The 14,670-nt window shown below is 42.0% G+C and overlaps 1 protein-coding gene across 3 annotated transcripts in view; it reads right to left on the reverse strand.

Moving 5' to 3' along the window:
• LOC134392778 (golgin subfamily B member 1-like) overlaps window positions 1-13,738 on the reverse strand; it is a 68,854-nt gene extending 55,116 nt beyond the window's left edge. For all 3 annotated transcript variants that reach the window (XM_063117391.1, XM_063117392.1, XM_063117390.1), the window contains exons 1-4: window positions 13,535-13,738; window positions 4,287-4,344; window positions 2,960-3,103; window positions 2,367-2,513 (exon numbers count right to left, since the gene is read on the reverse strand). In XM_063117391.1, coding sequence (XP_062973461.1) covers window positions 2,367-2,513; window positions 2,960-3,103; window positions 4,287-4,331 — 336 coding nt within the window. In that variant the 5' untranslated portion in view covers window positions 4,332-4,344; window positions 13,535-13,738. The remainder of the gene's footprint in view (window positions 1-2,366; window positions 2,514-2,959; window positions 3,104-4,286; window positions 4,345-13,534) is intronic.
• Window positions 13,739-14,670: the final 932 nt, after the last annotated feature.

Raw genomic sequence — 14,670 nt, forward strand, 5'->3', positions numbered from 1 at the left:
GAGCCCCTGCCAAAGGAAGTGAGGCAGGTGGCTACTAGGAGGAGGGCCTTCTCTGCTGTAGCACCCCGGCTGTGGAATGAGCTCCCTAAGGAGGTTCGCTTGGCACCTACATTATATGCTTTTAGATGCCAAGTGAAGACCTTTTTATTCTCCCAGTATTTTAACAGTCTATAAATTAATTTTAACCTTGTTGTTTTAAATTTGTATTTTTGCATTGCTGCTGTTTTTATGATGGCTGTGCTTTTATATTGTATTTTATATTGTGGTTTTATACTGTTGTTTTGTTTTGAATTGTCTTAATTTTGTGAACCGCCCAGAGAGCTTTGGCTATTGGGCGGTATAGAAATGCAATAAATAAATAAATAAATAAATAAAGGCCCTTGTATAAAATTATTTTTAATCACATTTTGGGAGTTGTACAAGTACAGAACTCTGAATGTCAGAAATATACAGGCTTGCATTGCCTCAATACTTTTTTTGTTTGAGCTGTCAAACATAAAAGTTGACAGGCTGTATAGAGGCTGGTTTGACAGCCTCTGACAATTGACAGATGGGGGAAAGTGGTGTAGATCATCCTAGCAAGGTTATCCCTAGGGTTTTCAGTGTTGCCCAGACCCTTAGAGGTGTCCTACTAAGAACCCTAAAACACAATTATTAAAATTATTCTTTTAAAAACAGAATGCCAATGAAAATCATGGCTGATTAGATAGAGAATGCTTCCTGGAAAAGAGTTGTTTTCAGGAGGTGCCGAAAGCAGCACATTGTTGGCACCTGTCTGACCTCCAGCCGCATAGAGTTCCAGAGCAAGGGAGACACGGCACTGAAGGCTCTTCTTTGGATGGACACAAATTGGGCCATAGGTCCATGTGTAACCACCAGGAACATGCCCTCTGATGACCTCAGTGACTGGGCAGGTTGGTGTCATGGGATGAGTCCATGGTCCCTTTAAGAAAACATCTTTGCATTATCCCGGAGAAAAGAAGATGGGTTTCTCTGTGTCCAGAAGGGAGTAGCAAGCTAAATGCTAAGGCCAAGCTTTCGCAAGAAGCGCCTGGCATCTGATAACGCGTTCCCCGGGATGGTACCGCGGGATAGTAACAAGTTGCAACTGTGCAATGTCTGGGAGCATTCCCCCCCTCCCTTCGAGTGAGGTGTGGGTTGCTAGGGGGTTTCAATTGGTCAGGGTGGGTCTGGTGACAAGGGGGTCCCAGAAAGAGATAACAGCTTGGGCACCCAAGGCTTCGGTCTCTTTCCTGTGGGTGCCAGGAGTTCAGTGTGTGCGTGGTGAACGAGAGCATCCAGGCCAGGCTGGCTGGATGGCGGAAGCCCCATGTGGCCGCTGAGGGAAGGAGTCTAGTTCGAGTGGCGTGGAGCCGAGTCGAAGTGAGCAACAGAGGTTTAAGTCGCAGTGTTAAGTGTTTGTTTTGTTTTAGAATAGGTTTTGGGTACAAGTGGGTAAGGGACTTTGCCGGAGTTATGGCTGGTGGGTGGTTAGTGGGGAGTGAGTGCGAATCCAATTGGTTTGAGTGTGCAAAAGGGGGAGGGGGAGGTATTAGTCCCTGCTGTCCAAAATGTGTCATTCCTTTGTCTGTGTTTTTCCCCCCAAACCTCTTATGTGTTTACCTTAATGTGTGGACCCTTAAGGAAGTGTGTTTGTGTGAATAATAAAAGTGTTTGGTCCCTATCTCCTGTGTGGTGTTGTTCCTTCAGAACCTAGACTCCCAAAGGGTTAAAAAGCGGCAGTGAAGGGGCGTGTGTCTGGGCTGGCTGAGTCAGACCCCCCTTCTCCGGCCGGGGAATCGCTGAGTCAAGCCTGGCGGTTCCATCACAGTTGGTAAGGGAGAAGGCGCTCTCTCAGGTATCCCAGTCCCAATTTCTTTAGGGCTTTGTACACTAGTATCAGAACCTTAAACCTGGCCCAGTAGGAAATAACAGCCAGGGCAGTTCCCTCAGCAAAGGAGTTGCATGCTGAAAAGGGGCAGCTCCTGACAGCAATCGATCTACTGCGTTCTGCACTAGCTCCAGCTTCTGGAGCAGCCTTAAGGCCAGCCCCACACAGAGTTCATTGCAGTAATCCAGTCTTGGGGTTACTAAAGCCTTCACCACTGTGGCTAAGCTATCCCTGTCTAGGACAGGCTGCAGATGGGGAACCAGCCGAAGCTGGTAAAAGGCACTCCGAGCTGCCATGGCCACTTGAGCCTCCGGCGAGAATGATGGATCTAGGTGTACCCGCATGAGTTCAACCACCCACCAAGATAAACATGTACACACAATACCAGCCTAAAAAAAAAAGGAAATGAGAGAACAAAACAAGAGATTGTGACCAATGCCTCAAAGTCTACTGACATTTTAAAGATATAACTCACTTTCTTTTGCTCAGGTTTTCCTTCTTGTGTTCTGGTTCCTGATACTTGCTTCTTAAGTTCCTCTAATTGTGAAGTTAATGATGTTACTTTGGCTTTGTTTTGCAGCTTTAATTTGGAAATCCTGGCATCAGAAGCTTCTTTTTCATCCTATAGATTATTAAGACTTTGTTTTTAGACAAAATGCAACCTGCACATTCATTTCAATGACAAATATTAAATATACATCAAAACTTATATGAAAATATAAGAGTAGTTTTTGCACTAAAAGAACTACAGTTCTAAGACAGGTGGCCTTGGGCCTGATATGGAATTATAAATTACAGTTACCAATTTGGAATGGATAATTTTAACCTGGATTTATCAACAGCATCTGTTCATACTTGGGAAACATTTGCATTTTGAGTGACAACCAAATCTGGCAAGTTATGGAAACCTAAAATAAACTAGATGAAAGATGCACCTGCTAATTATAATCACTGCAGACTCCAGTCTGAAATAACAATTTTAAAGGCAATATTTACAAAAAGCAACTTGCTCTCAAGACAACTGGGAAGTTGTAAATTCACAAAAATCTTGATGTATACATAAAATACCTTTAATTGTTGCTCTTTATTGTGTAATTCATTATCTTTTTCTTTGACAAGTTCCTTGAGCTGTGTTACCAGTTGTTCCGTTTGGGCCAGCTGTTCAGTTAAATCGGCCACTGACATAGTTGCTGCTTGAGAAGTACCATGAACCTAGAGATATCAGTTAATTGTGCAAAAACAAAATGAAGGAGGCAAGAAAATACATACATATTACCAGAATTTTAAAAATCCCATCTTTCAGTATAAGAACAAGAGACATCTCTGAAATCCTTTAACATGTGGCCCAAACCAGCTATTTACCGAAGAAAGAACGTTCCAATGCAGACATCGAAGCCTCCTGCCAGTCAGAACAGCCCCATTTACTCCAATGCAGAAAGCAGTTCTATATGCACAATCCTTTCTCCATACAGAGCTGCACACGCCATAGAAGTAAACAAACAACCTATTCTTCCAGCTAGACTCAAGTCTAAATATTTTGAACAGTTTTCACTTAACGTACTTCATGTTAATGTACTTTAGAGAAGTTATGTCTAATACTGTGTAGTGTCTATTTCTGGTGCAACGCAGTGTGCAGCACAGAGCAGCTATGCTTAGCTTTAAGACAGCTGAAGCCACACCAAATCAGTTGTTTGAATCCTCTCTTAGACAGCCAGTTGGCAGGATTTTAGCTTGCTTTAAAGCAAGGGGGGACCTCTGTGTTGTTACTACAACTCCCATTATCCCTGACCATAAGCCATGCCGGCTAGGCTGTTGAAGTTGGAGTCTTACACCATCTGGAGCAGGTGTGGGCAGATGGTAGATATCCAGATGTTTTGGACTTCAACTCCCAGAAGCCCCAACCAGCATGGCCAATGGCCAGGAATACTGGGAGTTGTGGTCCAAAACATCTGGACATCTACTTTCTGCCCACTCCTGATCTGGAGGACCATGAGCACCCCATCTCTGCTTTAAAGGCTCATTCATCCCTATCAGGAAGAGAACTCACATGCACAGCACCAATTAATGCATACAAGCTCCCATCCAGCTCAGGAAACATGGACAGAAGCTTGCCTCCATACATGTATAACCCTACAACAAGAAAGGGGTGATATTTTTTACATTAAAAATACAAACAAAAGAAGCCTAATGCAGTTTTCATTTGATGCTGAGAATTAATATTAATTATTTTGAGTATGCTAAGTCACCAGAAACATTTGAGATGTAAAGATCTCTAAGAGCCAATTAAACTGTACACTGTAAAAATGCAGATGTTTAGCACTACTACATTGTAAACTGTAATTTTATAAAATTCAAACAAAAGTAAGGATTTTTTTTTAAAAAAAGACGTACTTACTCCAGATTTAGTGGCTGAATCATCTCCACTCCCCCATTTCCACATAGTTTTAAGATGGCTATAGAAGGGTACAAGGAAAATAGTTTTCTTCAATATTTCTAATGTAAATTATTTATTTCAGGCACTTTTAAGCTACGTTTTCTGCTCAAAGGCTATCCAAAAGACATTCAAATCACAAAAAACATTAACTAAAAAAAAACTCACAAAAGACCCTAAAGCCCTACTTTAGTCAACCCAAGAAAAATTGATCAGCAACAGTTAAAACCACCATATGCTGAGAATAGGGGGGAATTGCATCATCTGCCAAAATGACATAAAAGCAGATTTCCTGAGGAAGTGTGTGCTACAAAGTAAATGACACCACTGAAAAGCCTTCACTAACCTGATTTCAGCAAAGCATAGAACATTGGCCAGAGATCCTCTGCTGATCTAAGAGTGAGTAAGGATATTTGCAAGCAAAGGCTCCCTCAGCAGACTGTTTAAGGCTTTTAGTGTCAAAATCAGCACCAAGTCATCCAACACAGTAGCTATCTGTTCCTTTGTATAACTAAACATATCAATGTCCCTTGCCATTGTGCCCCCTTCTGTCAAGAGGGGGTTTATAACCAAACACAACAACAATTAGTAATAAAATGTGTGTCTTTAGCAAAGTCCATACACAGAACAAAATGGGTTTAAGAGAACTAGTACAATACAAAGTTCAAATTTAATGAAATAACTACTCCATACTGCTAAGCATAAAGAGAGAGAGTAAAAATTTAATAATTTAAACATTTAACAATTTAACACATAATATAACATTATACCAAAATAGAAGCCAAACAGTCCATAAGCACGAAATCTAAACTACACGTCACTTGTTTCTACTGGTCATATGGAAGGCTATAATCCTCCTGTCCCATACATGTTTCGACCACAAGGGTCTTCATCAGCAGGATAGAAATTTGGTCAAAATTATAGCCCAAAACACTGAATTTTTTTGTGTTAGCTTAATTGTTCTATTCTGACCAAACATTAACTCTGGTATAGCTTATCTGTGTTGGTCAGTTTATCAGGAGGAAGGGGAACTTAGCGTTCCTGTCTCATAGATGTTAGTATATAACTGAAGCATCCATAAACCAAGTCTTCAGTTAAAACAGGCTTTCAGTAGCATGCAAAGATATAATTTTATGATGTGTTAAATCATTAATTTACCAAGAGTAGAGATGAGAAGGCTTGGAGTAAAAACAGAACAAACCATACCCCCTCCCCATTTTCTAAAAATCCCTGAGGGGTAAAAGTGGGGGGAAACAAATTGTGTTTCCCTCCACTTTATCCCCCCAAGCCTTCACATCTCTGACCAAGGAACTTTAGCTTAAGAGATCATCCATGTTACTGTTAGCTCAGCAACTGATTACGTGCTTTACTTATCTAACGAATCCTTGGTAACTCATTAAAACAGCTTTTCATAAGCTACTGCCCTCCAGACATTTTCAACTACAAATTCCAGCATTCCTGATCATTGACCATGTTGACTGTGGTGGATGGGAGTTGTGAAGTACAAAACATATTGAAGGCACCAATTTGGGGAAGGATGGGCTAGGCAGATCATTAGTCTAACTTGGCAGAAATCAGCTCCATCTGTCGTAAAATGTCTCAGGTTAGCAAAAATCATAACCTTCTCAGTGTGAGTAGAGACATGATGGCACGTGCATTCGAATAACACTTTAGTCCACAGAGTGTGAATAGCCCACTCCACGGATGACTATTGTGTGTTGCACTTGGGCGACATGGAAGTAGTGCTCCATGGAGTAGAGTATTCACAATTTGTTGAGTAGTCGTCCCTCCCCTGCCCGCCCTACCAAAAGGCAGTACTGGTTCCTGCTTACCTTATCAGGGCACTGCCATTCCATGGGGAGGGGCATAGGGAGGAGGAGAGACACAGCATGTGGGGATGCACCATGACTGGAGCAACGGCAGAGGCGGCACATGGATTTCATCTTCTGTCAGGTGTGATTCCTCTGCCGCTGTTTCTTTCTCCAGCAACAGCCATGGCGCATCTGTCGCAGTAGCCATCGCAGGAGGAAGAAGCAGCAGCAGAGGCATCACACCTCCTGAAGGAGGTGGAATCCATGCGCTATTGCTCAAGCGGGCGCATCGCCTCCCCTGTCATTGGAGGCGATGCACCAGCCTGTTCTCACTGCAGCGACCCTGGAAGGATGGCGACACGGGCACCGATGCATCCTTTGCCGCTGGATGGATATTGTACACTGACACATGAGGAGACCGTTCCACAGCCCCTTGCTTCTGCAATGGGCACGACATGTGTTCCTCCGTAAGCAACTGCTGGAGAAGCAAGAAGATGCGAAGCGGTCTTCATGCATGTCAGGGGACAAGATCCATCTGCCAGCGAAGGACACGGTGGCACCGAGCCATCTGATCCCGACAGGGATGATGTCACTCGGCGCCGATATGCCCTTCCCCATCACCACCATAGCCACAGGGAAGTGGGAGGCTATAGCAAAAGTATCTGTGGTGGCACAAGGATCTGTCCTACAGATCCTTGTGTGTCCAGTCCCCATTCGCGAAAAGAGAAGGGGAATCCTTTGCAGTGGCAGGAGAGATGCTTGCGCGTCTGATTCCCCTTCTCTTCAGGCAAATAGAGACAGGAAGCAAAAGGATCTGTCCTGCTCGTGAAAGCTGTTGGATGGATTGCGCTCCCCGCCCTGATATTGTCAGATGGATTTCTCCTGTGGTTTGAAGAACCATTTGGAGATCGGCTCGAGGGGATGGAACAAGCTCCTTCCATCCCCTCAAGCTGATCTTCAGATGGATCATGGGGTGGGGGCGGGGGGACAAAGGACGTGCATGTCCCTGGGAACACGTGGTGCGCCCCACTCCACCCCACCAAGGGACAGTATGATCGGCGGCTCCCCAAGCATTTCTCAGGACATGATTATTTCCCATGTAATAATCGCAGCATGATTTTTTCCCAACAGACTACATGTTAGTCAACGGGAGACTATTTAAGTCCACCGTTGACTAAAGTGTTGTCCAAACTGAGCCAATTTTAAGATTTGCCCAGGACTCTCTGCAAAGACTGTGGAAGAGAGCTTAGAGTCAGATGAAGAACAGTGCAAAAATGTGGGGGAGAAACCCAAGCCTCAAGGAGACAAATCTTCCCAGGTGAAGACTAATCAGTTGGTTCAAAGTCCAATCACAACCAAAATTTGGTTCAAAGTCCAATCAGTGGGAACCCAAAACTCAAAGAGAGGAAGGAGGTGGCTGTGATAGATGCATGGATCAGATGTAGGGTCAGGAGGGAGGAGCAACATAGGGAAGTAAGGCATTCTACAAGGTTAGACAGGAGGTCTCTAGGAGAAGACACACACCCCAAGGGCAGGACTGATAAATCTTTCAGGTTCTGTACTGAAGACTTGTGTCAGTTTTGCAACAACTTTTTCTACTACTATTGTGCATCACTTAAAGGGATCTGTAGGTAAGTTATTTAGTGTTGTGCAGCTTAATCAAGGACCATAGCATTAGATTTCTATAAGATGACCAGGTCTATAACCTGAATCACTGTTAGACTGATTGTTTCGCATAATAAAATCTGTTTCCTTGGAAATCAACTACTTTGGTTGATGACAAACGCAACTTAAAAACAAGAATAACTAAAGTAGCTAAGGTGTTGTGGAAATACAGTCACCCCATCTCGATCAAATGTACAATCACCCCAGTAGGACTGAGCTCAGGATAAATCTGTGGCTAATTTCCATCAGAAGCTGACTGTAGGTTGGATCCAGATAAAAGGCTAGGGAAGGGGAAAGGCAGAAGCTAACGTTCCCACCCATCCTTCTCCCAGCCGCCCCACAGACCCCTGAAAAAACTGGTGAAAAGGGTTGAGAGCGAAAGGGGGGATACCCAAAATTCAGATGGAGACACCTTCTGTAAGTAGAGCTCCTGATTACAGAAGGTGTCTCCAATAGATTTTCCCTATACCTCATTCAGCAGGGTCCCATGGGAGAAGGGGCAGGAATGCCTTCTTCCACTACCCCCCCTTCCATGATGGAACTTGAAACATCATGATCTCTACCTCTTTAAAGCAGTTTTACAATTTTTAAAAAAATGATGGGGGAAGAATAAAAGGAATAAGGCACCAAACAAACAAGTTCACAAGGTACTTTACATTTGTTTTTTAAGAAGGAAAGTTGCACCTGAAGCATAGCAGTACAAGCAAAGTAGTAGAGATTTTAGGGTAGGATCTGTACATGTATTGTTTGAGAGTTGAAGGCAAGAGAAGCTTCACAGGAGGAAAAAACCCACTTGTGTCTTGTTTGCACATGCCTGGACACACCCTCATGCTGAAATGCAATTACATGGAATTAAGTCACATTGATTTCACTTGGGCTTCCCTTCTCACAATGGCTCCAATCAAGTCAGGCCCATTAGGGTTGTATACAGGCTTATATGGATACAGCAAGTCTTTTCTTTTTCTTTTGTAAATAGCAGCTCTGCCATATTTCATGGAATGCTGCTTCAGAAGTTGCTTTCAATGAAGCACTGAGAAACTGCTGTTTAAAAAAAGAAAGTTAAAAGCTCCATACCAAACACAGCTCTCACTACACCCAGCTTTAGATCAGAGTCCCTGTTTCTCCTACCTAAAAACTGTCTCTAGTCAAGCACCTGTGCTTATGAATGTTAATGATAAAGGTGACTTTTCAGGATTGGCAAGTGTTACTAAATAAGCTTAACAGCACAGTAGGAAACTCCCTACCCATCCAGCCACATATTACTGAAGTACTTTTTGGAAAAGACATTTTACCTTTAACCATCAAAGTTATTTAAGACATAATTAACATGCCAAAGATGTAAGAATAAGCAACTACATATTTAAAAGCTCTATTAGAATCACTAACATTCAAATCATACCTGCACTTCACGGTAAAGGATTTTCTTAAAATTTGCATATGCTATATTGAAAGTAGAATAACTTACTTTGGAAGAAGGCTTCATTGCCCAGGCTTCATCTACCACTTGAGAAGCCAAGGGCCTACCGTATTTCTTCGATTGTAAGACACACTTTTTCCCCCATATAAACATCTCTAAAAATGGGGTGTGTCTTAGAATTGAGGATGCATTTATTATTTCTTAGAATCAAAGCTTTTTTCTGTTGGTGGTACTGAAATTAGTGTGTGTCTTAGAATCGAAGAAATACGGTAAGAAGAACCTTCTCCTTCCAGAGTAACAATATTTTACAGTATGTCTATTCAAAAGTAAGCCTGAGTTCAATGGGTTTCCTCCCTCTCTGCTATCCTTCCAATAGCAGGCAAAGACTGCTTTATTCAAGAAGGCCTTTGGACTGTCAATGGACCTGTGGGTTGAATAATAATAATAATAATAATAATAATAAATTTCTTACCTGCCTCTCCGTTTTGATCGAGGCAGGGATACTATTTTTATTCTATAGTTGTTATGTTTTTATTGTATTTTAATATGTTTTATTGTTTTCATTTATTTTAAATTGTTTTTGCAAGCCACTTTGAATGCCCTTTTTTCATAGAAAGGGGAGGTATAAATTAAATAAATAAATGAATAAATACTTCCTGGTAAGCAGGTATAGACTTGCAACCTAAGAGAGCAATCTTATTATCTCAAGAGTGTAGCCCCATATATCAGAGACTCTGCTCCTTCCTATAAACCTGTCTGTTCTTGCTGGCAGAATGGAGGTCAGGAAAGAGGAGGAGTTTGCAGTATTTTTCTGCCATCCATTGATGGAGAGAAAACATCAGTCTCTGCCATTTCTGGCAATGGGAGAGATACAATTAGATACACTCTTGAGCATAACGAAATGTTTTTCTGGATCAGAGCATGGTCAGGTGCTGGGAGGCCTTAGGATCTCTAAACAATGTCAGGAACAGGTAAAAGAAAATTGATAAATCAACAGAGCTCAAACAATATTATCAGCTGCAACCTTTCACAGGTAGCTGCCATACCTCACTTGGCAGGGGCAGTCGAAAAAGGGCCTCAGATGAAGATCTCAGGGTCCAGGAAGATATTTGTGGGAAGAAGTGTTTCTTCAAATGCCAAGGTCCCAAGCCATGAAGGGCATTAAAACCAGGGCCTTGAACTGAGTCTGGAAACTGACTGGAAACAGAGTACCTAATATGCTTAATATGTAGCTAACATCCAGTCCCAGTACACTATCTTGCACCCTATAGTCTGTACCATCTGAAATTTTCAAACCATTTTCAAAGACAACGTAACATACAATGTATTGCAGAAATCCAAATGTGGACCTAAATTGGTAAAAGTTGCTCCAAGCCAAAGAGACCACTTGTTATTTATGTTTGCATTAAATTCCTACACAGAAGTGCAGTTCACATAGGAAACATTTCAATCTTTTAAAAGTATGTTTTATTTCCACATTTTGTGCTCAGCGTGCATATGTTAGGTCAAATAAACAATTCTTTAACAGTTATTTGTTTGCTGCATTCTGGGATCATTTTACTTCTCTCATTACACATATATTCTGCAGGTCCTTTTATGTTGTTGTGCCTTATCTACTCAGTTTACTTTAAACTTGCTGTTCTATAAATAAAAGTATAGCCCTTTTCACACAAAGTATTATCCATAGCTTTAAGGGGGCGTTGTTGAAATGCACTGCACATTCATACACACAGATATCTAAGTGAAGTCATTTTTAAAGACTTGCACAGCAAGTTCAATTAAAAAAATGGGAATGTTATACAGAGGCAGTTCTATGTTGGTGTGATAACATTTTTACATTGCAGCATTTCCATAATTATAGGGAGACCATTTGGAAGCCTAGCTGTGAGTTACTTAAACAGAATATTACATTCTATTCTACATTAAATGTTTTTGTGCTTAATGCTTTCCGAAAATGAGTAAGATTCTATACCCAAAATAGGACATTTACACATGGCCAGTGAATCATCCTTACTAAATTCATAGAGACAGTGTTTCCCCATAACACATGAAGCTTTATGAAAAATATCATAGTTTTAGCCAACCTGAAATTACCCATAGGACATTTCCACATTTACAAAATTAATAATTTCAAAACTGAAAATCATAATTCTTAAGAGAAGCCTTATGCAACCAACCAATGATTTTTGTATCTAAGGGCTAAAATTCTAAGCATGTTAACTTGCATATAATAGGAATTGCTTGCAAGAAGCTTAGTAAAAATTCAATCCAAGTTAAATTACAAGAGTGATAGCTAACACTGTGCATGCAGGAGACAAGCTCACATAACAGATCTTACCCTTCTCCTCCTCTCCCTTACAGTGGGAGGGGGAATTGCCTGCAATTTGGTGAAATAATCTTGCACAGCTTGCTTAAGATTCTCAATTCTGGCAATTAATTCCCACACACAGATATACACTGAAGCCCTATAGGATACAGCCAACAATGTTTGCTAGGTCCTCTTGACCTTCTGGTGAGGCTTTTGGGGGAGTAAAAGGGGCTGCAGTGGGGAGGTGGTGAAAGTAAAGATCCATTGCATGAGCATGCTTTGCTTTCATATAGTGTTGGATATTACCCCGTCTAATTAATACACACTGACTTTCAGTGCAATCCTATGCATGTTTACTCAGAATTAAGCCCCACTGAGTTCAATGGGGTTTAATCCCACGTGTGTATAGGATCACAATCTTAAAAAAAAACTTGCTTTGATGTTTATGATTTGTAGTATAAAGTTGAATTTAATTATTTAATGTATTTTATCATTGTGCATTTCACAGCTGACTGCCATCAACTTCACAATGTTCCCTTCACTCTAAATCTATGTATGAATTTACACAAACTCCTCCCCACTCCGTACAACCACAGTTAAAGGACTGAAGATTTTCCTTTAACTAAAAACGGGTTGAGAAAAACCATGATTAAACATATTTAGGTTTATCAATTAGGGATTCCTCTTCAAGTTGACATTAAACCTCAGAACTATTTATAATACTCAAATGTATGTATAATATTTGACAACAAAATCCACAGATGGTTATTGTTTTACTTTGACCTCCATAATCTGCAAACCAACTGTCACCTCCCAACTATAAATCCCTCTTTAAACTCATCTGCTTCTGTCGGCAAAAACAGAGAGAGAGCACAAAAGCAAAGTATGTGCTCCATTACCTTTTATCTGAACTACAAGCAGGTTTTAATTTCTATGAACTTACCACCATCTAATTATTGCACATTTTTAAGGAACGCAAGACAAGAGTTGTGTTCCACTCCTTTCCAAAAACAGACTACATTTTATTACATATTTACATTTCAGCTTTGATGAGGGGGGAAGGGGAGAACAAATACTTCAGGTCTTCAATCCAACTCTTCTACATACCACAGCAGGGTATATATAACCCATTTTAAGGCAATCTATCTACTCAGGAATAAGTCCTAACAACTTCAATAGGATCAACTCTAATGAAAACAATTTTAAGAGATCCTGTAACTTCTCACAGATCTAAATATTGGTAGTTCTATGAATGCTGCATGTAATTTTCTTGTCCAGCTACCAAACCTCTGAGATTAAAGCATTCTGTGCTAGGGGGTGAAATCCTCAGCACTTCTTTCTAGGTGGGTTCTAGCTCTCTCTAAATAGAAGATGCCCATCTGTGTGCACACAAAGACAAGTCAGTCTTCATCCCACCTCATCTTGAAACAATAGATAGCAGACACCATGAGGACTAGCAACGGTGAAAGTGAAAGAATCTGGAGGGCAATCCAAAGCACACTTACGAGTAAATCCCATTCAACTCAATGGCACTTTCTTCTAAGTAAACATGCTTAGGATCAAACTGCAAGTGTGTCTCGTGTGTTTCACCCGTGAGCATTACAGATTTGGGGGGGGGGGGCGCACGGGCGTTTTGTTTCATGGATCCTTCACTAACAACTAGGCTGCAATTCTACTTGCATGGGAGTCAGCTCCAGTGGGACTTGCATAGTAATAGTAAACATGCATAGGCTGATGGAACTGACCTCTTTCCCTATGGGGCACGACTGGCTGGGAAAGGAAGACCTGTTCCTCTCCAGGGACAGACCCTATTTCAGCGGGGATCTGAGGGACCATCTCGTCTCTAGACGTTTCATAGCCGATGCCTTTTATGATAAGGCGCCAGGTGGGGCCAGGGCCAGGTCGAGGAGGCCGACGCGCCCCTTTAAGGGGCAGGGCTTCGAAGAAGGTAAACACTTCCGGTTTGGACCCTCTTTCTCTAGAGGGGGAGGGGGAGGTTGGCAGCGCTCACCTGGCGGTTGAAGGGAAGGAGCCCGGAGCACGCTCAACCCCCTCAGGGAGAGGCAAGGGGCGGCGGTGGCGGCGACTCGGTGTGGAGACCCGGTCTTTACAGGCCGCGTCGCCAACTCCTCCTCGGCCCGCTCCAGGCAGCCCAGAAGCTGGCCGGGATCGTCATCCCGATATCACCGATGTGATGTCCGGACCAGGAGTTTCGCGACGACTGCGACGGCACGCGCGAGCCTGGAAAACGTCAGTACGTGCCGTGTACGCAGGCGAGAGCGCAGCCAATCAGCGAACAGGTAAACTCAGCCGTCACTCAAGTCGGCCCACCCCCCGTCAGCCGGGTGTACCCCAGTCTTTCCACCCACACGGCGATCCCTAGTGGTCGTCATGGCTCATGGCACTGCGAGGGAGAAGTATTTATTTAATTCGCAGGGGAGGTAGTATTTTATTTTTAATTTCACGTGTGCGTTTGCCGCCATGTAACCATATTCTCAGGGTGGCTTATATCCAAGATAGTACTTGATATCAGGTACAAGAGGCATCGTGTCGAAAGGCAATAGCCGTGAATTATATATTTTCTCAGTACAGGGAAGGAAAACGTGAATGTTGAAAAATATAGATTTGTGACAGTACGTAAGGTGGTTTTAAGGAATTGAGGTCCTGACAATGTTTAAAAAAGAAGGAGGGGAAGAAGTTTTAGAACTATTTCAACTATGAAGGAAAAATGCGGGAAGGGGCTTAAAGAAATGCACAAAGCCCACCTTCTGACAGTCAAATTTAACCAAATCATGCCTTTCTGTAATCTTCTAAAAACAACACAGTTTTGTGACCCATTAAAGACTTAACAGATTTATTCTGGCATAAGCTTTTGTAGAAACTGTCCACTTCTTCAGATGGCACCTCATCAGAAGTACTTAGCATCTTCAATCCAACTCTTTTACATTATTTATCTGTTTATTATTTGCATTTATTGGTCTCCTATCAACCTAGATCTCTAGGCGTTGTACAAATTGTCAAAAAATAAAAGCATAATACAATATATATTACCACAAGGTAGTACTACCAGCACAGAAAATAAAAACACACATGGATAGTGGCAACAATCCAATAGGGTTATAAAATAATAGAGACTAAAACCGTTAA

The sequence above is a fragment of the Elgaria multicarinata genome, chromosome 2 (assembly GCF_023053635.1).
Source record: "Elgaria multicarinata webbii isolate HBS135686 ecotype San Diego chromosome 2, rElgMul1.1.pri, whole genome shotgun sequence".
Classification (NCBI taxonomy): domain Eukaryota; kingdom Metazoa; phylum Chordata; class Lepidosauria; order Squamata; family Anguidae; genus Elgaria; species Elgaria multicarinata.